The 27994-nt window shown below is 38.7% G+C and overlaps 2 protein-coding genes across 8 annotated transcripts in view; one reads left to right on the top strand and one right to left on the bottom strand.

Moving 5' to 3' along the window:
* Nucleotides 1–27994, bottom strand: part of ANLN (anillin, actin binding protein) — a 124704-nt gene that overhangs the window by 60839 nt on the left and 35871 nt on the right. The gene's annotated exons all lie outside the window — the stretch shown is intronic.
* MATCAP2 (microtubule associated tyrosine carboxypeptidase 2) overlaps nt 1–27994 on the top strand; it is a 56518-nt gene that overhangs the window by 4733 nt on the left and 23791 nt on the right. For 2 of the 7 annotated variants that reach the window (XM_058528222.1, XM_058528249.1), the window contains exons 1-3: nt 9991–10238; nt 19761–20461; nt 26820–26879. In XM_058528222.1, the coding sequence (XP_058384205.1) occupies nt 10214–10238; nt 19761–20461; nt 26820–26879 (786 nt within the window). In that variant the 5' untranslated portion in view covers nt 9991–10213. Of the gene's footprint in view, nt 1–1250; nt 1321–9990; nt 10239–10375; nt 10432–19760; nt 20462–26819; nt 26880–27994 lie in introns of those variants that run through there. The other 5 variants (XM_058528240.1, XM_058528267.1, XM_058528258.1 and 2 more) reach the window with 5 other exon arrangements.

The raw sequence follows: 27994 nt of genomic DNA, 5'->3' as shown, positions 1-27994 counted from the left end.
GGTGGCCACAGCCCTCCTCTCAGCCCCCCTAATCATTTTCAGTCCTATTACTCTGATTTGTTTTCTTCATTGCATTTACTACTTATATGGAATTATTTTAGTTATGTATTTATGTTTATTATCTACCTCTTCTAGAGTATAAGCTGTAGAATGGCAGGGACTTGTCTTGTTTATAGTTGTAACCCAGCACCTTCTGGGCACCCAAGTTCAGTAGATATTTGTTGAATGAATGAATGTAAGATAACTATTATTTCTGTTTTAGAGACAGAGAAACTGAGATAGAAAGAGGCTAAGTGAATGGCCTAAGACCATCACCTAATAATTTGAACCAGATCTGCCTGACTTCAAATCCTAGACTGTTTATGCTCTTGACATTTTTGCTAATTTATTTGCTTTGATCACCAAAGATACAATAATGATGTAAATATGCCCTTGAGCTATATCTAAAGTACTGAATAAAGAGCATCCATGTTTTTCTCTTGGAATTGCTTTCTCAAAAAAAAATGTTTATTAAGTTAGGAAAGAAAATAAATGTATGCTATATTCACATGATTATTAGCAATACACTTTGGCCTAAATGATGTTAACATTCTAAAAGTCATCAAAAGTGTCTTCCATAGTTATTTAAATAAAAACCACAGGGGCCGGCCCAGTGGTGCAAGTGGTTAAGTGCATGCGCTCCGCTGCATCGGTGTGGGGTGTGGGGTTCACTGGTTCCGACGCACTGCTTGTCTAGCCATGCTGTGGCAGCATCCCATATAAAGTGGAGGAAGATGGGCATGGATGTTAGCCCAGGGCCAGTCTTCCTCAGGAAAAAGAGCAGGATTGGCAGATGTTAGCTCAGGGCCGACCTTCCTCGTAAATAAATAAATACATACATACATACATACATACATACATACCACAACCTCCCAAGTTATTTAGGTAAAGACCACAGCTTATTACATTAATTTAAGAAGAGAATCAAGGCTCTGAAGCAGAGATAACTAGAGATCAAAGATGGCCCTAGAACAAATGAGTAGTATTTGTTCCTTGTAAAATCTTTCCTTTTCAACAAAGGAAATAGTAACATATCTTTTGCAGATAAAATTGTTGGAGGGCTAAAAAATACAAAAATTTGAAAACATTTACTTCAATAAGGACACTCCAAATTATATATATTTACAGTTAATTTTTCAAAATACATTTACACACATTCTCATTTCGTTCACAAAATAATACAGTGATGTAAATATTCTTATTTTTTACAGGGAGCAAAAAGGCCAAGATCTAATCATAAGGAAGTGGGAAGAAGGATTAAAGTCAAGTTCTCTGCTTCAGGTTATCTGGCTGAAGGGCCACTTCTTTTACACGTTTATTATGATGAAGAAATACGAACCATCAAAGGATGTTGTATACGTGTTACTGAAAAGGGCTATTTTATTTGTTGCTAGCTTCGCTATTAATGTGCCCCAGCATCACATTTTAATGGTCCTTAGCATCAGATTTTTTTCTTTTCTAATTTAATCAATGAAATTTTTCATATTCCAAAGTAAGAGAAAACAGATTGTGCTTTCTGCAAGTACTGTATTGTTTCTGAAAACCAATGCAACCACAGGCATATTTCCTTTATTCAATAGGCTATTCTCAAAATTTATACAACTTTGATTTCCTTTTTATCTTCTTAGGTGGTTAATAAGAGCATTAAGGGAATTCTTATTTAAAGAACCACAGTAAATCCTTTCGTAAAGAGGAAGAATTCTTTTATGTACTTATCACACTATAATTTCCATATTCATAACTTGACTTTTCCATACTTTTAGCAGTCCCATATTAAAGAAAAGTAGCTCCTAAATATTACAAAATAGCAGAAGCAGTGTTTCTTAAATTTCAAAGTCTCTTTACTGAGCATCAATAAAATACTCCCCTTAAATCTGATACGAGAAGAAGGTTCATTGTACTCCACTGATGTCTGTCGTGAACTTTATCTTCCAAACACTTCAAAAATTTCTCCTCACATACTACTTCCAGACCACGACTGTTCTACTCTCTCTTAACCCTTCCAAATTTTGGCATTTATGACACCCACTTTTGCTGTGCTCTTCCCTGCTTCTCACAGTTTGACACCATCCCGTCTTTGTCAGCACTATTCATGCTTGGCATGTAATACGCCCTCAAGAGATGTTTGCTGACGAATTCTCAGTGACCACAGTCTCCTACACCCTGACCTCACCACTCCTCAAAACTGCCAACTATACTGACCTCCTCCTCTCTTCTACTCATCTGCCACATGTATGGCCACATTTGGATGCTAATCAACACATGGAAGTGCTCCGTCTCCAAGATTTCAAACCCCAAAACTGGCCTCCTGATTGTAATCTTGAATCCCTATCTCTTCTCCACTGCTGCTCACCTCTACTAAACCTGCAAGCCCCTCAACCCCTAACCTTCAGTCCATTTTCCTTTCCCAACTTTTGGTCAAATTAAAAATGTTATAGCTTATGCTTTGTAGCCAGGCCCATGTATTAGCCCTGATCTCACACCTTGCACTTTTCTATGAGGCCACATGCTAAGTAGTTCAATCTGTTCTGAAAAGGAGCCTGAGAAAAAAGGGAATTTAAAAAATAAATAAGTAAAGCTAACAGGGATCACCTACTTCAACCCTTTAAAATAGTAGATGAGGAAACAAGAAGAATGTTACTAACCTGAGATTTCCAGAACCTGTCATTGGCCCTTCCTAGGTGTCCCACCCAAACACTGCCCAGCCTCCTTTATGCCTCACTTGCCCCCTACCCAGCCAGACCCCAGGGGAAGCCATTTCAATAACATTCTCCTTGGCCCTGTCCTTCTCGCTGCATTTAACTTGTCAATCTCTAACCTTCTATTTTTCCTGTTTTTCCTGGTTTGTTGACCATTTAGCCAATTCCATTTCAAATTTATCCCACCTAACTGGACCTTTAATGTTGCTCAGAATCCTTTTATTCTTATACATTTGAATCTTTATCAAATTCTCTACCAGTTTCCCCAACCTACCCCTTTACTCTGCAAATGACTTTACCACCCACTTTGCTTAGTGGAAAGCTCTCAAAGAACAGAACTCAATCACTTGCTGTTTCCTGAACATACCCTGCTCTTTGCTACTTCCATGGCTTTCTCACCCTGATCCCACTACCAGAATGCCCTACCAACACTTTGGATATCTAAATATGACTACAGCTGAATATCATGTCTTATAAGATTTCCCACCTAGTCCACAGTGAGGCCGTTTTCCACCTTAGTACTCAATTTGCATCACTTTATTTTGATATGATTTCAGACTTAAAGAAAATTTGCAAAATTTTTATACACATAACACAGAGAGAGAAAGAAAAAAAGTAGAACAAAGAATTCCAGGATGCCTTTCAACCAGATTCCAAATATATTAACATTTTACTACATTTGCTTTCTCTCTCTCTCTACACACACACACACACACACACACACACACACACATATACATATACACATATATTTACATGTATACATATATACTCTGAAGTATTTGGGGTAAAGAGGCATCATGTCTGTAAACTACTCTTAAACAGTTCAGGAAAAAAAAGCCATATATATATGTACACACATACATTATACATATATATGTACACACATACATTATACATATATATGTATTTATAGTTATATAGTTATGGATATATTACTCTCTCTATATGTGTTGGCTCCTCTTCCTCTGCCCCACAACTAAATGACTAAGAACTCTAAGTTTTACCCTGAGCACTCGTGTCTACATACACACACTCCTTAGGTGATGTCATCAGTCCCATGGACTTAAAATACCATCGATATACTGATGGCTCCCAAATTTATTTCTTTTCTTTTCTTTTTTTTTTTTTTTGGTGAGGAAGATTAGCGCTGAGCTAACATCTGTTGCCAATCTTCCTCTTTTTGCTTGAGGAAGATTGTCACTGAGCTAACATCTGTGCCAGTCTTCCTCCATTTTGTATGTGGGATGCTGCCACAGCATGGCTTGATGAGTGGTGTGTAGGTCCGCACTCGGGATCTGAACCTGTGAACCCCGGGCCGCTGAAGTGGAGCAGGCAAACTTAACCACTAAGCCACTGGGCCGGCCCCCCAAATTTATTTCTTTAGCATGATCTCTTCCCTGAGCTCCAAACTCTAATATCCAACCACCTATTTGAAATCTTGACTTGGACGTCTAACTGGCATATTAAACTTAACATATCAAAAATAGAATTTCCCAGGCGGGCCCCGTGGCTTAGCAGTTAAGTGCGCGTGCTCTGCTACTGGTGGCCCAGGTTCGGATCCTAGGCGCACACCAACGCACCGCTTCTCTGGCTATGCTGAGGCCGCATCCCACATACAGCAACTAGAAGGATCTGCAACTATGACATACAACTATCTACTGGGGCTTTGGGGGACGAAAAAAAAAAAAAGGAGGAGGATTGGCAATAGATGTTAGCTCAGAGCCGGTCTTCCTCAGCAAAAAGAGGAGGATTAGCATGGATGTTAGCTCAGGGCTGATCTTCCTCACAAAAAATAAATAAAAATAAAAAAAAAAAAGAATTTCCCCACTAAAACTGTTCTTCCCTAATCTCCATTTCCATAGGTGGCACCACTGTGCACCCAGTTGCTCAAGCTAAAAACCCAGAGGTCATGTTCAATTCCTTCCTCTCCTCCTACTCTATCCAGTACCCAACTTACTGGTCAACTCTGCCTCCTAATATATCCTCGGTCTTCTATCTCTCTCGCTCTCTACAGCTTCCATTCCACTCTAAGCCATCATCACCCTCACTTGGCCCACTGCAAGAGTCTCCTGTCTGGTTTCCCTGCTTCTACTGTCACCCTCTTATCCATTGTCCTCAGAGCAGTCAATGCAATCTTTTAAAAAAATAAGCCATGTATGTCACTGCCCTGTTTAAAATCCACCAGTGGCTTCTGATTACAAAGTCCAGACTTTTTTCCCTGACCCTTGCCTACCTCTGAGATCTCACTCCTACCACTTTTCCCCAGCTCGCTGGACTGCAACCATGCTGACCTTCACATAGCCCCAGGATCATGTCAAGATCATTCCCATCTAAGGGCTTTTGCCTTTGCAATTCCCTCTACCTAGAATTCTTGTCCCCCCAAATTTCCTATAGCTGACTCTTTCTTATCCTTCAAGTGTCAGCTCAAAAGTCACTTCCTCAAAGAGGCCTTTCCTGACCCCCTTACTCCAAGTCACCATCTAGCATACTTCCCTGATTTACTGTACTTCGTAGCACATATCTGTATCTGAAATTACATCGTTTGTTAACTTGATTATTGTTTGTTTCTCCTACTATAACATACATTTCAAGAGAACAGGGACTCTATCTGATTTACTCACCACCACATCCCTGATGTATGTGCTCAAGGACTGGCTGATGTATGTACATCATGTGTACGTATGTATGTATGCACTGTCAGTAATTTCACTGAGGGTAGGTGTCATGTCTTTATCATCATCTTTTTGCTTTGTATACAGTAGGAACTTAAAAAATATCTGTGGAAGGAGTAGATTAATCCATATCTTGGTTTCTTCAAAATATAACTAAGATGGGCAATATTTTTTTTATCTGATTAAAAAATATTCTTCCTCCCCCAGTCACGTACAACAAAACATCCTATCAAAAAAAAAATCAGTGTTTGCCAGGATTTTTGTGCTGTTATGACTATTTTCATTGAGGTGAAAAGGCAGAGGCAGTTTTACAAAGCATTCTTTTGTTTGACATCCACTTAATGCTTTTCATTCTTCTGAAAAAGACGTACTGGAAACATTCCATTCTCCCAATATGGACATTCTGAAAGCATTCAAACTTCACTGAAAAATTTTTTTTAAAAGCCACGGAATCAACTATTCCTTGGATTTTTTTTTTTTTTTCTTTTATGAGTCAAGGAACATTGTTTACAGCTTCCCCTGAGGCTTCTGTTAATGCTTGTTAGAATCTGGGATATTGCAATTGGAGTTGCTCTGTTCTTTTATAACTGTGGGCTGCAGATTAATTTTCCTCAATTCACATATTTTCAATGACATAGAATTTTAAATAGGAAGGAAAGTCAGAAGTATTTTCTAGAAGCTACTCTTCCCCCCATTCTTTTAAACTCTCATCTGAAATTTTAAAGTAAATATTATTTTAATGTTCTAATTCTTTTTTAGTTACTAAGATAACTTCTCCTTAAGAAATTAAACTTTTTCTCAGTTTCAAGCATCATATATACTTGATCTGCTCTCAGCAAAATGAACTTTTGCTGTAGAAAGTGAAATATAGTATTTGTCTCTCCACTAGCAATGCTTATTAGCAATCTTCCCCGGTCTTCATCATCTCTCTCTCTTCCTCTTTCTTGGCCTTTATTACCCAACTCATCCATTCAAGGTAAATGATCAGATCTGTTCTAAGTCTTGAAAAAGGAAGATGTTGATCTTTTTTTTTTAAAAAAAAAAAGATACTCTCTTATCAGAGATGTTTCAACCGACTTTTTTTTATCCAGGAACTCCATTGACTATGAATAGTTTGCCATGTGGCATGTACGTGGAATATACAGATTAACATATGAGTTAATTAAACAAACATTACTGATAAAACAATAAAAATATGAGCTCTTTATCCATAGCATAAAAATCCCACCCTACATAAAAGAACAGTATTTCTATCAAAATACCTATTTTCCTATCATTTTTGTATCTAAAATTGAATGGAAATCATCATTAAAGATATTCAGAAATCAAAATGATCCACAATACAATGCTGGTACCGGACATAAAAATAACCTTCAAAGCAAAATGAAATATAATGTTGCAGTAGGATAACTACAACGGCATTCTTGGCTATTATTGGAAAACTTAAGGAGGCAGGGGTGCATCCTTAAAGATAAATACAAATTATTAAAAGTAGCTTTAATAAATTCTTTATTTGGCAATCAGTGTTTTGAAAATGGAGTAGTAACTGATAATCACATCAATTCTTTTGTATCAATACTAATGGTTTATATAGAAACAGGTATAAAGGAAAGTTTCTCAGAAAGATGGAACTGTTCATTGTTCTGGCAGACATGTAAAAACAATGCTGACTCAAAAGCAGCCAAGTGGACAGCTGCAGATGCTGTACCCAATGGAAATACTAAGCAGGCGTAGCACAAATCAATAATTAACAAAGCAGATGAGGATGAATAATTGCATAGGTGGGAAAGGTAAAAGGAGCTGATAACAGTACTAGTTTTGTAAGAAATTAGATAAACTCTTTGTTTTCACGAATTTGTTAGCAAGAGTACTTCAATGCCTAATAGTACATGAAGAATATCTGTTAAAAATGCTTTGATTAAATTGATATGCACCTTTATATACTACTTATCACTAAGGATATTTAGAAATAAAAATGATCCACAAGAAAATATTGGTAGGGTGAACATAAAAATGATTTTAAAAGTAAAGGATGAAATAATATTCTAGGTGGGCTACTACAGGGGCATCAAACTGTTTATTTTTAGATTCTTAAGTTTAATGAAATGTTGAAGAGGGAGGTATACCTTTAGTGCATATCATTTTCTAACTTGTATTATGCATGTGTGTGTGTGTATGCATGTGAGTCTACATATATATAAAACCTTCCCCATGCACGAGTCAGTAAGTTTCTTGAGGATAAGTATCTGTCTTTTGTATACTCTAAAAGCACTAAGCCCAGTGCCTTGTATATAAATAAATACCTGTGGAATGAATAAAATAATACATCTTGGTTTCTTCAAAATATAATGAAAATGGACCATCTGATTAAGTATGTTTTAGTAAAAGCACTCAGAGTAAATTCTTTACACAGATGCTGAACCTATGGCTTGGAGACATCTTTTAGGAGTCTATTTTTTTGAGAAATACAGTTCTTAAACTGCAGTGACTTTAAAAACTAGAACTTTGCAAGGGTAATAGGTGCATTTACAGCAAACTTGGAAAGCAGGTTTTAGAGTTTTAGGTAGATCAGGAAGCTAAGGAAGCTGGGTATGTAAGGGTCATTTACAGCCTTTTTCCTGAGGACATATGTTGCAAGAATAACTGCTCTTATGAATGCAAAGGATTCATTGCTCTATACTATATCAAATACTTATCTTCCCCTGAAGATTTGTTCTTTATCTACATGCCCATTTTATATCATTCTATTTTCTTTGAGTTGTCATTGAAAATACATACTTTCTATTGTCTTATTTATTAATTTTACAAATAATTGATTGAGTCCCTACTGTGTGCCAGGCACTATTCTAGATGCTGGGAATATAGCAGTGAACAAACAAAAATCACTGCCCTTGTGGAAATTTTATTCTAGGGATAGAGACAGACCATAATCAAGATAAATCAGTAAAATATATAATAAATTAGATAATTTTAAGTGCTAAGGGAAAAAAATAATAAAGCAGAGAAAGGGGATAGAAAATCAGAGAAAGGAGTGGAATTTTAAATTGAGTGGCCAGGAAAGGCATCACTGAGAAATGACGTTTGGATTAAGTCCTGAAGGAAGTGAAGGAGTGAGTCCTGTGGACATCCAGGGAAAGAGCATTCCAGGTGGGGGAAATCCCAAATTGCAAAGGCCATGAGGTGAAAGGTGAAACAGTGCATGGCATGGTTGAGGGATATCAAGGAGGCCAGTGTGTCTGGAGGAGACCAAGAGGAAGAGTAGTGTGAGATGAGGTCAGTGAGGTGACAGGAGGCTCCATCCTAAAGAACCTCATAGCTAAGAAAGGAAGCCCTTGAAGTGTGTTTCACAGAAGAGTGACATTATCGGATTTTTTAACAGGATCATGCAGGCCACTGTGTTTTGAGAATAAAGTGCAGAGGGCAAGGGTGGAAATACAGAGATCATTTAGGAGGCTTTAGCTATAATCCAGACTAAAGATGGTGGTGGCTTGAACTGGAATAGTGGCAGTGGTGATAGTAAGAAGTGGCTGGATTCTGGATGTATTTTGAAAATAGTATTCACAGGATTTTCTGACAGAATAGGATGTGAAGTTATTCACTATTTGTGATAGTTAAATTTCCACTGTTCCCTCCTAACTCATGAAAAAGATACAAACTCGCACATGTTCTCTGTCGTTTTCAGAGTATGATATTCCTGACATAACCACCTTTCTTTTGTTCCTGAGTTTGAAAACACATTCCAACTATTTCTGTCTCTTATCTCAACCTTGAGGAAGGGTAAAGAAAAAATGTGGCTCTGAGAATTGGCAGTGCTAACACTATCTTATGAGCTCCTCCTAGACTGTAAGCTCCGCGAGACATTTCATTTTCCTTGTTACGTCCTCAAGGCCTGTCTCAGAACCTTGCACGCATGAGGCTCTCAAGAAATGTTTGTAGGATGGCATAGTCTCTACATTTCCCATGGAATAATAAACCGAAAAACAACATTCAGCCCCTATCAATGGCACAATCATAAACTAAAATTTGTGTTTTAGTACAGTATTAAGGATACTGTGCTGAGGTACTCAACTGGTAAATGTATTTGAGCTTCCTCAAATAATGAGGGTGCTCAGTATTACCAGCTCAACCTAAAGTTTTAGCTTTTTCGCACCTTGTAAATTAACTAGAGGGTGCGGGAGACTGGCTTTGCAATTCGCAGCTGGGGCTAAGTGTGATGTCACACCACCCCTCTCTCATGAAGCTACCGCAGTGTTAAGCCCTCTTAAACACCGCACAAATGTCTTTGGGGATAATCAGTCAAAATGCGTATAACCCACGAACGGAGACGCGAACCTGTCCCGGGGCCCAGCCCACAAGCCCCCACAGTGCGGGCCTGCGCTCTGCACGACGGGAGTTGTAGTTCCCTCCCCACCTCTTCCCTCGCTTCCGGCGAGCCTGGCCCCCGACGCGGGAGCGCCCCAAGCGGCGCGCGGGTTCTGTGAAGCGCGGCGCACGCGAACGGCGAGGAGCGTTTCCTAGCAACGGGGGAGCGGCAACGTCACAGCGGCGGGTTCTGAGCCGCCCAGCGGAGAGCTGCCAGTGTGCCTTCCAGCACCTGCCGGCTGCAGGGAGGGGTCTTCTCAGCGCTGAGTCCGCACGTCTTCGTCCGTCCTTACCGGCCTTACCTGCTCCAGGTCGGGGAAAGCAACCTCCCGCCGCGACCCCGCCTCTGAGGCCCGGGCCAGAGGCTAGAGGCGGCCCGGCCGGCACCCGCCCGGCCCTCGCCCCCCGCGCCCGCGGAGCCCGCCGCCCGGCGGGACGATGCTGGAGTCCATTCGCGTGACGGGTGAGCGCCGGGAAGGGCTGGCCCCAGGGCTGGCGGGTCGGCCAGTGTCCGCCCGCCCCGCTCGCGGCCGGTGTGGGGCGGGGCGGGATGCCGACCGCCCGGAGGCCGAGGTAACGGTAGGAGGTGGGCTCCGCGGGCGCTCACCCCGGCGCCCGGAGCAGTGCGGGGCGCGCTGCAGGTGCTCGGGGAAAAGGTGCGGAGGGAAGAGAGAGCGCGGCCCCTTTTCCTTTTGTCGCTTATTATCAGTAAGCGCGTGCTGTGGAATCTGGTGAAGTAAATTACAATAGGTGACTGGTCCTACAAATGTACGATCTAAACATTGTTAGATTCTATTTGAAAGCATCTTAGGTATGTGATTAGGCATTGTAGTGTACTAGGATCTGATTTTCTAGAATGTTCAGAAAAATCAGAGCTAAGCAAAAATATGTCAGTATTTATACTGTGTTTATTTGTATAAACGCTGTAAGTCAGTGAGAACCTTTTGAGGTGATGATATTAATAGATCACTTTATAGTATGTATTATACCAGGCATAAGAAATGGGTGTTTTAGACCCCAGGTCAGAAAGTTTACTTGCCTTGTATCATTTTTTAAAAATAACTATAGATATTAACCATTTAAAAATTATCTTACATAAATTAGAATAATTTCCTAGGCCATTTTCCTGGCATTTCGTTCTGTATAACATTTCTGCAAGACAGGGTTCGTGGTAGTATCCAGTACATATCGTGACTGAGAACAACGAAGAACAACGGAGGAACAGAGAAATACCTAATCCTCAAACTAGCGTCAAAATAAGGCCGGATTTTTTTTTTTTAATTTTTATTTATTTATTTTTTTCCCCAAAGCCTCAGTAGATAGTTGTATGTCATAGTTGCACATCCTTCTAGTTGCTGTATGTGGGACTCGGCCTCAGCATGGCTGGAGAAGTGGTGCGTAGATGGGCACCCGGGATCCAAACCTGGGCCACCAGCAGCGGAGCGCGCTCACCCAACCGCTAAGCCACGGGGCCGGCCCAAGGCCCGAATTTTTAACTTTAAGGCATTGTAGTACCTAATAGACCATTTTTCTGTGAATTTTTTCATTGTAAAACTAAATTCCTTTCCAATGAAAATATTTATGGTCTTAATTTTATACTATTTTAACTTCCGTGTTATAAAATGTGGAGCTGATTTTGTGCAATCGTGACATTGCTGTGATTTGACAGGAAGCATAGACAGTTACAGAATCTAAGAGGCCCTTAAATTGGCATTAGATTTTTGAAAAATGTGATTTGATATAGACGCTATTCTTTCATCTTAAAATGCAGTGAAAATATTGACAGTTACTTAAAAATACCATACTTTCTTTTTGTCTTGGAGCAGGATCTCGAAACGTGGGCACCATTAACATTGAACTAATGGATAATTCTTTGGGGAGTTGTCTTGCTTTGTAGAATGTTTAGCAACATTCCTGGCCTCCACTCACCAGATGCCAGTAGCAAACTATATCCCCATCGCCCTCCATTTAAGAACTGAGTTTTGACAACCGAAAATGTCTCCAGACATTGTCATATGTCCCCTGTAGGGTGCAAAATTACCCCCTGCTTCCCCTCATTTGAGAACCACTGCCGTGGAGAAAAATGTAGTTAGATTCTGTTAAAGTGAAGGTTATTAGATAACGATTTAGAAATAACATCAGTTAAAATAATTTCCCCGAAGCATAACAATCGTAGAGAGATTTTGATTATGATAATATTAGTATTAGAAAGTGGATATTCAGAACAACTAGTCAGCAATACAAAGGGGGTCCCCTGTTTTTCAATATGCAGAGTTAGAAATTTGAGGAGAGAGAACTTTATAAAATAGTAGACGCACTCCTCTTGCCTCAACTCCTTTCCTGTAATTTAGTGACAATACACTTATCAGTCCAACTCTGCACGTTGCATACCTTGAGGTAGATAATTTGGCAGTGAATTTCTATAATCAATAAAAATTCAAATAACTATTTGGGACAATTCAAGCCTCAAATTTACAGCCCCTTTAAAAATAACTGACCAGGTCGTTTTTCAAAATAGTTTCTCCATTTCTTTTGATAGTGCTTCACTAATTAAAACGATAGTTCTAGAACTCTGTGCCCAGCATTTCACTGACATATCAGAAAGCCCAGTTTGGACAGCCAGAAACTTTATGAAGAGAGTTTAGCTGAAAACATGCCCCCCTTTTCCCTTGCTATCGCCTCACTATTTATTAATAGCTAAGAAGCCTATGTGCTTCTGGTTAGCTGAAGAACTTGATTGTTCCTGGTGAGGATACTGATGGGACTGTGTTCATTTTTTCTTTCAGCTTTAAAATAACTATAAATGTAGAGCAAAGTGGTTGTTTTTTATTTTAGGACTGAAGCAATTACTTAAGTGTTTCTGAAATCACTTCCTATATAACATCTTTCCCACTTTTGACTTATTAGTTATGATTTAATATAATCTAAATATAACATCCTGGTGGAACTGCTGATTGGAGGAGTAAAGTAAGAAAGGTGTGTATGCTATATATGCTGTTTGAAATGGATTCAAATCAGAAAATATTTCTTTGCCTTCTCATAGCTTTTTTTTTTTTTTGGTGAAGAAGATTGGCCCTGGGCTAACATCCGTGCCCATCTTCCTCTACCTTATATGTGGGACTCCTGCCACAACATGGCTTGATAAGCAGTGTGTACGTCCATGCCTGGGATCCGAACCCACGAACCCTGGGCCACTGAAGCGGAGTGCGTGAACTTAACCACTACGCCACTGAGCCGGTGCCCTTCTCATAGCTTTTTAAAGAAGATAGTTTATTATACTAAAGCCACTAAAATGTTGATTCTAGAATGTAGAATTAACTATTTAATGTTAAATTTACCTTGGAAATCAAAATTTAATGATTCTAAATACTTGCCCATTTACATCATTCCATGGAGTATTTCTGTAGGAGCAGAATATAATATTGAATATAATAATGAGGCTGATAGTCAACACATGCTGCTTACTACAGGCCAGCACTGTTCTCAGCACTTCACATACATTAACTTTTTTGATCCTCACACCAAAACTATGAGGTATATAGTGTTATTATCCCATTTTACAGATGAGGAAACTACAGCACAAAAAGTTAAGTAACTTGGTCAAGGTCACAGTTACTAATAAACAGCCAAGATTCAAATCAGAGGAGTTCCATTCAAAAGCCCATGTTCTCAACCACTAGGAAAGTCAGAACACTGTTACAATGACTATGTGCTGAGTTAAGCCACAAAATTCAACGTGAAGATCTCATTTAACATCAATAGTGCATCATCTGATAGTTTACTCAAAGTGTTGTTTTTTAAGTTTTTGTCACAGCCAAGTCTGTAAATAATTTTTGCCTAGAAAGATCATATTTTACTTGACTGTAAAATTGTTGTCTTCAAAATAAGAAAGAAGACATCTAGCTCATTCAGAGAGTAACAAAACGCTGTCAGAAGCCATATAACATAAGGTTATGTTAATGTACGATTTCCTATTGCCCATATTTTATATGTGATATAAGTATTTAATGCGTCATCTAGAAATGAAGCTCTGTTGTCACCAAAATGAATGTGTAAAAATACTGGAGACAAAAGTCTTCTTAAGGCCAGTGTTTGGGCATATGGGATGAATACACTTAGGCACAAAGGTCCTGTTTGTCCTACAGCAGTAGGCACCTGCCATTAAAACTTGTTTTCAACATCATTCATTGGTTCTTTTATGAAAAATCATACCATCTGGTGACTGATTTTTCCCTTACCTTCAGGTGTTCAAATCCTGTATCTTCTCTCTCCTCTAAGATATTCTCTTCCCTTGGCTACCTCTCTGGCCATCCTTTCATAAGCAGGGCAGTGAGTGAGCAAAAACAAACACAGATATATACCATAATGGGGCTTATAATTTCAGTGTTGGGGAAGGCCATTATACAAACAAATGTAAAATTGCAACCATGACAAGTGCTTCAAAGAACCTTCCAGAGAAAAGGTTTCCTGAACAAGTGATATTTGAACTGAAGGATAAGAAGGAATTAATCTAACCAAGAGAGAAAGGAAGGACTCTCCAAACATATAGGGAACAGCGTGTGAAGAGGTGTTGTGTCTGGAGAGAGAACGGTGAGTGTGAGGGAATGACAAAATGAAAGGAAGCTAGAGTGGTCTGATTAAGGGGGAACGTTATGCTAGGTGAGACCAGAGATGCAGAGTACTTGACCATGAGTGACTTTGTATGCCGTGGTTAGGAGTTTTGTCTTCGTCCTCAGTGGAAAGCCATGGGGAAGTTTGTTTTCTAGCATGTTCGCTGTTGTTTTAGATGATGTTTAATGCTGTTTCTTTTACCACAACCGTCATTTTCTGGCATTAGAGAATACCCTGCATGTTTCTAACTGTGAAAAAAAAAAAAATAGCACACGATAGTTTCTGACCAAAACCCAGCAGTGTCACGTTATTAGAATCATTGTTACTAATAACACTGAAGTGCTCCTAACTGGGACTGTGACATTTTTAGAAATCATGAAGTACAATCAAGTTTCTCAATTCCTGAATGACATTAGCAGTGCCTTTTCATCTCTTTTTTTTTTTCACTTACAGTTGAGAAACTGTATTGGGTAATGTTGAATTTAGAGATATTATAATTAATAGATTATCTGTTACAATGCAGACAAATTGGGCAATAAATGTTTTAAAGATACTGATTTTTATATACCATTTAAAAAATTAGAATGTAGCTTACATTCAATGAAGTGCATAAGTCTTAAATGTGCAGCCTGATGAATTTGTACATGTATAATCACTGCCCAGAACAAGATATAGAACATTTCTAGCACTCAATACCATGGTACCTCATCCCAGGTTATAACCCCTCCCTCAAAGGTAATCACTATTCTGGCTTCTAATACCGTTAAGTTAGTTTTGCCTGGTTTGGGACTACATATAAATAGAATGATACAGTATGTACTCTTTTGATCTAGTTTTGTTTGCTCAATGTTGTCTGTAAGATTCATTTATATTGTGGCTTGTAACCTCAGTTTGTTCTTTTTCATTGCAATAGAGTATTCTGTTGTTTGAACATACCACAATTTATTCACCCTTTCCAATGATAGATGTATCATTTGAGTTTTAAGTGATGATGAACTACTTGATAAAATTAAAGTATTTATCTTGTTCAGGGATTAGTTTGTTGTGTTTGCCTTTTCTTCTGTTTGTAATCAAGCAACCTATCGTTTTGTGGTGTAAAATTATCCCAGGTTCTCAGGTTTCATAAGTATTAGTGAACCATATGAATTTGCCATTTTGTGAGTCAAAATTGTTTGCATGGTATTTTCCACCAGGCTTTGTTTCTGGTGATCTAATCTTCCTTTCAGCTAGGGAGCTGATAATCACTGTGAAACCTCACCTATTCACAGTTGTTTAGTGAGGAGTGTTCCCCTTTCTCTCTCATTCTTTTAGTTGGGGCACGTGAGGTACTGATGGGTTTGGTGATTAGGCTCATATTACAGAGACGACATTGAAAGAGCTGGGAATGGAAGCCAGGAATCCTGGTATCCTTTTCTCCTGTTCTAGATACAAATTTAGCTTTCATTGTGTTGGTAATTTCAGTATATTCACAAATAGGTGAATATACTGAGTATCAATTTTAATGTAATATTATTTCCCTTTTTCCCCTCAATATGGGTAATCAAGTTGGGGTGAATGATGTCTTTGATCAACAAATTATTTTTATTTACTCCAAGGTTATAGTGAAGCACATTGCTAATGGCTAAAATGTTACATTATATAATAGCTTTTAATATGAGAAAGTATGATTTTTAATTACTTTATTACTTTCCTGAGGGAAAATGAGTTATACTTACCCCAGAGAAGCCTGCTTATACTTTAAAAAAGTGTTAATTTTTCAGGAAAAGAGAGTTGGGAGAATAGGATGTTTCAAATGCAGTCTTCTTCTTGGCCTTTTATTATGTTCTTATGCATGTTTAAAAGTCATTTTTTCTTTTTTTTTTATTTATTTATTTATTTATTTTTCCCCCAAAGCCCCAGTAGATAGTTGTATGTCATAGTTGCACAGCCTTCTAGTTGCTGTATGTGGAACACAGCCTCATCGTGGCCGGAGAAGCGGTGCGTTGGTGCGCGCCCGGGATCTGAACCCAGGCCGCCAGCAGCGGAGCGCATGCACTTAGCCGCTAAGCCACGGGGCCGGCCCAAAAGTCATTATTTCTTAAACTGTAGTATTTAAAATTACAAAAGCAGTATTTTAAGTTTTCTAATACTTTTTAATACAACTGAAATAAGATTAGTGTGACTCTGAGAAATTAATTTGTATCCATCTTGTATGAGTTGTTTGAAGGACCACCTGCCCCATTTTTATGAACTTCATGGGATGTTAGCATTTGGCAGGATTGGAGTTTATTAAATAAATACACCATTGGCCCTCTCAAACTTTACTCATCAGCAGATGGAGCTTAAAAAGGACTGATGCTAAGCATCTCAGGTAGATAATTAAGAAGTGAACTGAAATGCTGCACCTCCAGGGTGGGGGAAGGGGTTCTGTCATGCACACACTGTCACTTCTCTCTCATCCTGCACTCCTCCTCGAGTGTTTTGGCAGATGGGTTAGGACTTTTTTTTTTTAGTATCCTGAAGTGTATAGGTTGTTTGGGATGGGTCAAAATCATTAATTTAGAGGTCACTCATACTTTATGACAAAACAAAAGAATTCTATGAGCTCAGCTCTTTGGTCATAGAGCTACTGAGTCTTAGGTACCAAAGAAAGCATTTTTACACTGAATATTCATCTTTTAAAAAATCAACACAATGTACATGTAATAAACCATCAAAATTAGAAATTCTTCAGAGTAGTTTTATTCATTGATTTTAATTTGATGTAACTTTTCCCCTTTTTCTTATGGCAACACTCAAGTCTGAAACCCCTGAGGAATTGGGACCTACCAGCCTTTGATGAAAGTTCATTTGTTCTGTCTACTTGTGGTCGGTCTTTAACATTTATTGAATGGCTTCTTTGTGCAGTCAACCTTCAACATGACCCTGTGCAGTCTAGCTCCTACCTCGCAACTTGTACATGTAGTAGAGATTTTATTTAGCCCCTGCAAGTGCATACTTTTGTGTTATCTTTTAGCCATCAGAATCCAGCTTCACATGTTGGCCTAGAAAATGCTAACTAGAAGGACTTTTAAGTACCTTACATATTTGGATTGTTTATTATCCACCTACATGTTTGGATTGTTTATTATCCACTTTTGACTTGGTACCGTTTCTTTACCCTAAAATCTATGATTTCAGCGCTTTAAAACTTACATTTAGGGCAGAGTTTCTCTACCTTGCCATTATTTTAGGACAAATATTTTTGTTGTAGGAGGCTGTCCTGTGCATTGAAGGATGTTTAGCATCATCCCTGGCCTCTACCCACAAGATGCCAGTAGCACCCGTCCCTACTTATGACAACCAGAATGTCTCCAGACATTGCCAAATGTCCTCTGGGGGGCAGAATTGCCCCCAGTTGAGAACCACTGGTTCAGGGTCTTCCCTGTTATATTTCCACTTCTACAGTGATCTCATAGAAATATAGAATGGTCCCAGAACTATTTAAACACCTGTTTATCTAGAATGGTTGGAGAATGGCATGTTTTAAGATCATACCATTCATTCATTCATTCATTTATTCAGGCTACCAGATCCCATGCTAGATATTGGAGAGAAAAAGATGAATAAAACATGGTCCTCATACCTCTCTTAGTACATCAGTTATTCAGATTACTTTGTCTTACTTCGGTGCCATGTCCTGTACAGAGGAAGAAAAGGTGCAGTGCTGTGCATGTACCAGACTTGAATACTGAATGTCTGTTCGTAATTGAATGAATGACCATTCTGTTATCTATTGGTCATAGAGTGAGGATGGACTCTGTAATCAGACACACCTGTGTTCAAATCACAGTTTGCCGTTTATTATTTTCTTGTCATATAACCTTGAGCAAATTACTTAACATCTCTGGGGCTTAAGTGATATATCATGTATAGTTTTTGGTGAAATCCCAAACTCATATAAATGTGTCAACAAATGGTGACTGCTATTTTATTATTGTTATTATGAATTATTACTACTTATTATAAAAAGGATACCTGAATGTCTAATCTTGAATGAGTGAATGACAAAAAATTGGAATAAAATAAATTGTCTCTTTCTTGGCAAGGCAGGCAGCTAAGTCAGCTAACATTGAAATTGCTTCCATAGCAGGAGCCAAAGGTTGAGGGCTAGAGGTGTAAGGGTCCGTGAGACTTGGAAAAGAGAACTTGTTGAGAGAATCATATTATGTCACTTTTGCAGACAGGATTTAGAAAAGCTTTATAAGCAGACTGGGTCAGAGGTCAGATTTATAGAGAGGGCTTGGGCTGGAGTCTCATTCAGATAAGCAGGATTTAAGACAAACTCAAACACTTTGTCAGTTTAAAATTGAATCTGAAAGCTCTTAAGGGTCTTCCTGAAATCTCAACATCTGTTTCTCTTCACAATGCTCTCTTCCTTCTCTGAACTCTAGGTTATTGTCTGTATCTTTTGTTTTTCACATTTAAACTTACACTACCTTGTAGTATTATTGAGATCTTCCTAGGGCTGCCTTGCCTTCAGAGCCAGATTAGAAGCTAGTTGAAGGCAGGAACAATATATTTATACAGATGTTTTTCAGAGCCATGTACCTAATTAGTAGTATTCCATGGATTTGTGGAATGAGAGAATGCGAATCAACACAGTTTTAAAGCAGTTCATGAGCAACAATATATTAAGTGATATTTACCTCTTTAAAGCACTTTGAGGTCTAAAGGCAAAGCTGAGTTCTCCTTAATTTGCCATTTGATATACAGATATCTATGTAAAAGTAGTTAGAATTTTTTTCAGACTTGGCAAGAAAAAAACTTGATTTAAATTTTAACCTGTAGCCTAGAATTAAGACAATCAACCAATTAATATTGAGTGACATTAGTAAAACATGCTTGAACATACACGTATCATTTATTTAATCTTAAAAATGGTTTTTGAGATAGGTGAGGCAGTGTTGTCCTTTTACTGATGGCTACCCTTGAATATAGTGTCAGGTTTCAAGATTGTATTGGTTTTGAAAGTGTCTTGGATTTTACTTTGATATTGGTTATACTATTGAAAACCTTATCCTTTCTATGAGATCCACATTCTTTGGTAGAGTTGAGTATTCATATTCTTTATATGTATTATCTCACATCTGTATTAGACTTTGATCATCTAAATGGTTTGAAGCTGAGGATTTTTATAAATAATTTAGCGTATATATACACTCATATAGGAGTGACAGTGTCTAGCATGACCAAAATTTAGTAATATATCCTTTTAATACTTAAAATGTCTTTTCTAAAGATTTTTGCAAAATTGTAAAGTTTACAGAACCTTCAAAATACTTTTCATATAATAAGAAATTTGCTTCATCTGGTATTTTGTTGTTTCTTTTGTTTTGATTTTGTTTATTAACAGAAAAGCTTCACTGGCCTGAGCAAGAACTTGCTAAGAAGTCTGTTCTAAATGCAGAAGAGTCATTGATCATTGATAGCAAAAGAAGCATTTCACAGTTATCTCCTGGAATCCTAAAGGACATTTTCACAACTGGAACCAGTAGTTATAATGTCCTACTACAGAGCAAAGAGGAGAGAAAGCATCATTCACAAAAACAATCTTCCTCCACCTACTCCAAAAGATGTAGAAAACCCAACAAATCTCCTAGCTCTTCTCGTAGTAAAGATCTTCGCAAGATGAAAGCCCCAGCGCCTGAGATGAGCAGTGGTACTTGGTACTGCCTAGAACGGCAGCCTGCACTTTTTCTCACTAGTTCAGTGTTGGGTCCTGTGAAGTTTACACATGATATCTCTGTTACAGGGAACAGCATCGTACTGCCACCTAAACTCAAAAACAAGGTCAAGCGATGCCATTTCTCCACTCTTCCAAAGCCAAAGCTGCAGCCTCAGCCTCAGTTGTCTAGAAGTTTTGAAAAAGGAGATGACTTTTCTGGAAAGAAATTTTGTATACTGACTGCTATAAAGCCCACAAACTTGGAGAAAGAAAAACTGAGATTCTTCAAGTCTGACTATACCTACAATCCTCAGTTTGAATATGCTAATCCTTCTCTGCCAAGTGTATTAGCCAAGCACAGCAATGCATCTGACCGATTTCTTAAGCAGGTAAAATGCCACTTCAGTAGTGTGATTTCATTTTTATGTAACTAAGACAGTTATTTGCAATCTTATAAAAAGCAAAAAAGAAGACTTTTTAAAATATTCCAATTATTTATTTGGTATAGTTAACTCACATCCAGGACATGTGAATATGTGACATGAAATCTCCAGGGAGTGGTCATAGCTTATATGTAAACTACTTTGCATTAATCAAAATCGGTAAGGAATCTATTATATAGACTGAGGCAGGAGAAAACTGTATTAGGAAAAAAGCTTCAGATTCTGGTTCTAGGCTGTCATTTGGGAGTGACAAACTTGTGGCCTGTTAGCCAGCCTACAGACAAGTGTTGTGTAGCCCACACTGTTTGTGTTTTCTGTTTGATTTGGAATGCCTTAGATGGAGCATGCAATCCCTGGTTCTGCCTATCGTGTTACATTCCCCGCTTGCTTAGGCCACTATAGGCATTTTGGGGACCTAGGCTTGATACTTGCTCATGAACTTTTTAATGCTTTACTGAAATTGTTAGTTAACATCAAATAAATATTTAAGCACTCATTTAAAGAAGAAAATAATGCAATTTAAAAAATTATATTCAAGGTTAGCAAATCATGATGTGAATGATATGAGTAACGCTTTCCAAATTGCTCATTTTAGACACTTAGCACATAGTTTTGTGTGTTCTGGAGCTTAATAAACTTCGAAATCCACTTAAGTATTTGAGAAGAAATTGGCTGATGTTTTCCTGCAGGGCATAGTGTTGAGATCATAAAGGCAGACTACATTTGGTTAAATGAACTTTGTACAGGTTTTTATAATGCATTAGATTCAACTTGGCCTTTTCCGTGATTGAAAATCTGTTTGTAGGCTGGGTAAAACTGCATGGTTCCATTTGCCCTGTAGGGCATGCCCTATTTTAGCATTTTTGCTACAATACAGTTCTTTGGACTTGTGGCCAGCAGATTTTTTGTTGTTTATTATAAATGACATGGAATCGAACCAGTCTTTTGAAGCTATCATGTAAAGCTTATTTTAAGATTAAAATAATTTTAATCTTGCTATTTATTTTCCCTTGTTAGAAGAAACCTTTTCTACTGCTTCTTTTTTTTTAATGGGCATTCACTTTTTATTTAAATGTGCTAAGATGGTACTAAACACTAATAAAAAGATCAGCTATTGGGGGCCGGCCCGGTGGTGCAAGCGGTTAAGTGCGCGCGCTCCGCTGCGGCGGCCCGGGGTTCGCTGGTTCGGATCCCGGGTGCGCACTGAAGTACTGCTTGGTAAGCCATGCTGTGGCGGCGTCCCATGTAAAGTGGAGGAAGATGGGCACCGATGTTTGCCCAGGGCCGTCTTCCTCAGCAAAAAAAAAAAAGAGGAGGATTGGCGGATGTTAGCTCAGGGCTGATCTCCTCACAAAAAAAAAAAAAAAAAAAAAAAAAAAAAAAAAAAAGATCAGCTATTCTTTTTATTCCTGTTTTGGCAGTCATTTTGTGATTCTTTTTGTGGAAATTGCAATTGATTGAACAGGACTTTCCCTCATTTAAAATAAATGATAATTATAAAAATGCTATTTGCTTTTTTACCTGTTACTACTGAAAGAGATGCCTGAGATTTATTTATCAATATTCTTTAATTTGAAGTCCTACCCAAGCCTTGCCATTTGAGAAAGAGATTTCCCACCATTAGATCAAAATGAATGTGCTCTCATTTCCCTGGAAGGCGGTTCAGAAGCAGCAGCAGCTCCACAGATTGAGGGTTGACACTGCTTGGCCTATGGCTCTACAATCTTTATTTTAACCCATTCCAGCTTGAGGAGATAAAATCTATACTTGAGTTGCTTGAGACTTCTAAATAGCACCAGCAATGCTAGCCGGCTTGTACTTCAAATGCCACCATTTGGGAGAATGCTCTCAACAAATGCCAAATGTACCCTTTAAGCCACTTTAATCAAATAAAGGAGATTCATCAGAACAAGGCCTCCATAAAATATGCTTAAATTCCTATTCAGCATCTGAGTTAATTATAACATGATGTCATACATCCTTCCCTTCCCCCGCTGTAAAGCTAAAGCAGCAGCTTCAGAGCTGGTCTCAGGACTCAGACACATGCTGCACAAAGGGACCAGCATGGCCAAGTAGCCCACTGGTCTCTGGCTTCCCACCCTCAAGGCCTTGCCAACCCTAGCTAACAGTCTTCCGAGTTTCACAGTCTGGATCCTTCTAAGATAGGCAATCTGTATTGTTGTTGGAGAGTGACTGTGGTCCTGTTTAGTGCACAGATTGTCAGAATAAGGCTAAACTTTCCAGGCACAGATAAGTCTACCACAGTGGAACCAAGGCAACGCTCAGCCTCTGGTCATTCCCAGTTGGTTGCTTCATCATTGTCAGGGTTCTAGGACTCAGTTTTTCCTGGTCCAGGCAGTAGGTTCCTCAGGAGGCACCTAAGCCCTTGAGATGGCTCATGGCCTCGAGCATGGGCTACGGGACTTGAATATAATCCCAGATGGAGCCTGCTGAACCCTGCTCAGCCTGTTGCTGGCAGCGGTGGTAGCCCGCAGCTCCCCCACACTTGGGTATGTTTAAACCTGACAGAAACTGAGAATGTCTGTTTTCTCTGGCTGTGAACCTTTACAGGAAAGTAGTGCTTCCTAGGTACTGAAGAAGGGGTCTGGGATGAGAGAATGCTGAAAGCTGTCTAGGGTCATCCTCACCAGTGGGTCAGAAGTGGATCCTTAGTGGTACTCTTGAGAGTAAACTGGCAGCCAGTGCACTTTCAGCCCTACTTCCTGGTGGCTGCCCATCCCTGGGAAACCTAGATATCAAATCTGTATGGCTTTAGACCCAGCACATTGCTTTTTTTTCTTTTTTGCTGAGGAAGATTTGCCCTGAGCTAACATCTGTTGCCAATCATCCTTTTTTGCTTGAGGAAGAATTGTCCTGAGCTAACATCTGTGCCAATATTCCTCTATTTTGTATGTGGGTTGCCGTCACAGCATGGCTGCTAATGGGTGGTGTAGGCCTGCACCTGGGAACTGAACCTGGGCCACTGAAGCGGAGCCAGCGGAACTTAACCACTAGGCCATGGGGCCAGCCTCCAGCACATTGTTGAACAAGGTTGGGGACGTAAGAGATGAGAAGGGTCTTCAGGGTGTAACGGGAATCCTTGAACTATTTTCATTATTTCCAATAGTCGAATGGAAATTATATGTTTACATGATAAAGCCAAAGGACAGCTTGAGTGACTGGTTTTCCACCTCTGGCAGGTATCATAGCTCAGTGTAAGTCCTGACTAGCTCATGCTAACTAGAAGCTCTGATTGGTAGAGTGATATTTAATAACACTGGGAAAATAAGTCAACTTTTGGCTAGATAAGATAAAGGTTGAATTATTTTCTTATTTGTTAATAAAACTGGAGCAATGGGGGTCATTAGTGGTTGGTAAATTGGGAGCTTTGTGTGAGAGAAGGAAGGCTTTGGGGTATTGGGTAGAGACCCTGGGCTGAAGCTACCCTCTGGCTGTCAAGAAAGAAAAGTTAAAGAAAGGTGTGCAAAAGTAGTTAATAGCAGGCTTGATTCTGCTGTCTTTAGAAAGGCCTGCTTGCAAGATTAGCCCTAGCCTGGCGTCTGGGAACTTGACTGGTAAACAGTTTCCTACACCGAAATAAAAGTATCCCTAAATTATAAGAGTAGCTTGCTGTGCCTGAACCATGCAAACAGTATGTTTTATGTTGAACACTTGTTTTCCTTTTGGGAGTCTGGAATTTTAGAATGTGCTAGGCATAGGGATGCTTAGGTGACCAGACCCCCATAAAAATCTTGAGCGCTGAGTCTGTAACAAGTTTCCTTGGTAGACAACTCTTTACACGTTCTTACAATTCAGTTGCTGGAGAAGTTAATTGCATCCTGTGTGACTTCACTGGGAGAGGACTCTTAAAAGCTTGCTTCTAGTTTCCTCCAGACTTTACTGGATATAAGAAATGGGGAGTGGTGGGCTTAAGTTGATCTCTTAAAGGCACTTACATTCAGATTTTACAAAAACAAGAAGAAAAAAACTCTGTTCTATTCAAATAAAACATCTCTGTGGGCTGTGTTCACTGTCAGTTTGAGATTCCTGATCAGTTACAAGGTCTGGCTTCTGATAGCTTTGTAAGAGGCCGTTGTGTTGCACAATTCCAGAGGGTGCTGTTCACAAATTGAGCCTGGGCCCTACATTTATACAATAGGGTTAATATTTACCAAAAGCATGGGGTTCTTTTTTGACATCATAGTACTTGTCTAACACTTTTTAGTTGTATTATATTTATATAGAAGGTCAAGTAAATTAGGTGTATGCTAAATTAGAAGTTTTGCATTGAGCTAGGGAAGAATGAACCAAAAAAGCGTACTTGTTTTCCATATACTTGTATTATTATGAAGTTGTTGACACTACGTTTTTTTCAGGACCTTTGCTCCTCTGTTATTCCATTAAAATTGCTTTGAAATTTAAGGGCAAAGTCACATGAACCATCAATATGTGACAATTTACAGCTAGCATTGATAGTGTGCTATAATTTGCTTGTTACTCTATATGCTGAGTACTTTACACCTATTATTGTCTTTAGTCCCCCCAAAAGGTACAATACTAGAAGTGTTACCAGTTGAAAAAACTGATCTAGAGAAGTAAAGTGACTCTCCTGACGTCACATGAACAGTAAGTTACAGAACTAGGAGCCTATCCCAAGCACTCTGCTGTCTTCCATACGATGGTAGGGGCAAACTAGCTCTCTATTTCCCTGGTGTAAATATAAATACTTCCACCACGACTGGTTTCAAGCAATGTAACATCAACTGTCTCGCAAATTAATAAAAATTTGTTCAGCTGTCACAAGCCAGTATGACCAGGCGCCAGCATACCACTGTTTCACAGAATGGTTTTAACCTGGCTTTTCTAACCCTAATGACACCCCCTGCACCCAAAGGACACCAGATCAAAAGATCCTCTCACTTTGCTGGCAAGGATTCATGTCTTTGGTAGAAGCTGAGTATAGGGACTTGAAAGATATTTTTTTGCTCTTTATCATACCTCTATGAAATATGATTATTAGTTACTGTTTTTTGAAAACTTTAAGACAAGAGTATTTGCCTTCTCCCTGTTATAGTACCCACCCTCGTGTTTCAATTACAGCTTCAATCTCAACTCATAGTACAATGTTTAATTAGTACCTTAGGAAGAGTGGCAAGGTCAAAACTAGGTCCTAGTCTATAATCTGAGTAAATAGATGAAAGAAGCAAATACAAGGGCTCTCCCAAAAGGCTATCACCATCTTATAGGTGGCTGATTTCTCTCTTCATGGTCCTCTGACTCTGCCAGGAAACAAAGCAGAAACATTCCCTCCATTACAGTTCCCATAATATATACCTTTTTTCTGTTTACCACTGTCTTCCCAATTTCATTTCACCTCTTTCCTTTCTATTTCAGGTGGAGTATATAGAATCCAGAATTGACAAGAGGGTTAAGATAAAATTATTTAAGTATCTTCAAACGAAACAAAATAATTGAAAATAGCTTTTGAAAATTCCTTCTAGAATGAAGTAGTGTATCCAGTATTTTCCTATTCCTAAGACTTTATATTTTTCAAAATAATTATTTGCAAATATAGTCAGTTTTTGATTACCCATATTAATAGAAGGAAATATTTATATGGATTAGCTAAAAGGGAAAGATTTTTCCCTACTTCCTCCCTGTTGAATAGTTCTTATCAGGGCAGCCACCTTTGCTTTCCTATTGTGACAATGCTACACCAGCCATGAGTAATCCACTAGGGTCAGTAGTAAGTAGTAAACGCAGTAATAGAAAAAGCCACAAACGGTGGCATGAAATGGAGATTGTAAAAGGAAGTGGTGTTTAAAATCAAACATGTGAGGGAAAATAAACCACTGAGTTGATTTATAAAGAAGAAAGCTTTTTGAACAATTGATTTAGTTCCAGCCATCTTGCATCATAACCTCTGGGAGAAAAGATGCACTTAGGAAAGATGAAGGATTAAGTATTGAAGAATATTAGTATAGATGAAGAACAGACATTAAAGACCTATAGTTACTAGAAGAAATGTGCATATATTTGCAAAAAATTAATGTCAAAAACGTACAATAAAATATCTTGATCATCTTTGCATCTTAGCATACCAAAGCATACATCCATAAAGATGTACTTGTTAATCTTTACAATATCTTGAGACATAACCCTCTCAGCCAATATCAAAATGGATTTTAGTGTTTATAAAAATTACTATTTTAAATAAAAGTTGTGTTAGACATTTAAATGTAACTAAGAAATTGGGGAATTGCCTTCTTTTAAAAATATTCTTTGATTTGTGATTGATTTCTAGGGATCTTGCTCTACAGGAGAGAGATGGACTCGACCTCTCAAGTTTCCTTTGCACACTGTGGTATAAAATGAGTATTTATATTTTTATTTTTGCCCCCATACTACATACTCATGTAAATATCACACAGTGTCTGCTTCATTTTCCTCATATATGTATTGAGGGAAGTAGACTAAATGATCCTTGAGAGCCCTTTCTAGGACCACACACCTCTCTCTTAGTTTCTGGCCCAGAAATACCATGGCTAACCAAATCGAGACATGTCATATTATATTTCATGTCACCTTATATATCCAGTCGTGTCATTTATTTTGTAAAAATGTTTAGCTCTTCCACACTACACAGTAATCACAGAAAAACTCAGAGTTTCCACCAGCTGTGTTAACTGAAAATTCTTTTATGTTAGATAACGGTGCTTTATTGATGCAACATAATTGGCAAATAGTTTGCTTTGTTAAAATTAATTTTCCAAGTAAGTGAAATTTGTTTCTCTAAGCACAAAAATCTAATGAAAAAATTAACCATTTCAGGGGCCGGCCCGGTGGCACAAGCAGTTGGGTGCGTGCGCTCCGCTGCGGCGGCCCAGGGTCCGCCGGTTCGGATCCCGGGCGCGCACCGACGCAGTGCTTGGCAAGCCATGCTGTGGTGGCGTCCCATATAAAGTGGAGAAAGATGGGCACGGATGTTAGCCTGGGGCCAGTCTTCCTCAGCAAAAAAAAGGAGGATTGGCAGATGTTAGCACAAGGCTGATCTCCTCACCAAAAAAAAAAAAATTAACCATTTCAATACAGTTCTTTCTACAATGTATACTCAACTTGACAACTCAGGAGAATGCTTTTCAGACTTTTCTAAGAAGATAACCTAGTAGCAGAGACATAAATAGAGTGAGGAAATCAGGGTGGGAGCAAATCTATGTTTTAAATTCATGTGAATTTTACATTATACTTCATAATGTATCTTTATTCTAGTCTAGAAAAATGTAAATTGCTTATCTTCAAGTAAAATTGATACTTGCAAAGTAAGCATGGAGCATCTTCCCACGACTCTCTGGCAACCTGTCTATTCTCCCTTGATGTGAAAAACTGAAGCTTAGTACTAAAGTTATTGTCAACAAAAAGCAGCTGTTTACATGAACAGCTCACTCTCAGGCGATTACACATTATTTATTTGTAAAATCA

The sequence above is a fragment of the Diceros bicornis genome, chromosome 3 (genome assembly GCF_020826845.1).
Source record: "Diceros bicornis minor isolate mBicDic1 chromosome 3, mDicBic1.mat.cur, whole genome shotgun sequence".
NCBI lineage: Eukaryota > Metazoa > Chordata > Mammalia > Perissodactyla > Rhinocerotidae > Diceros > Diceros bicornis.
This window is presented reverse-complemented; position numbering and strand designations above follow the sequence as displayed.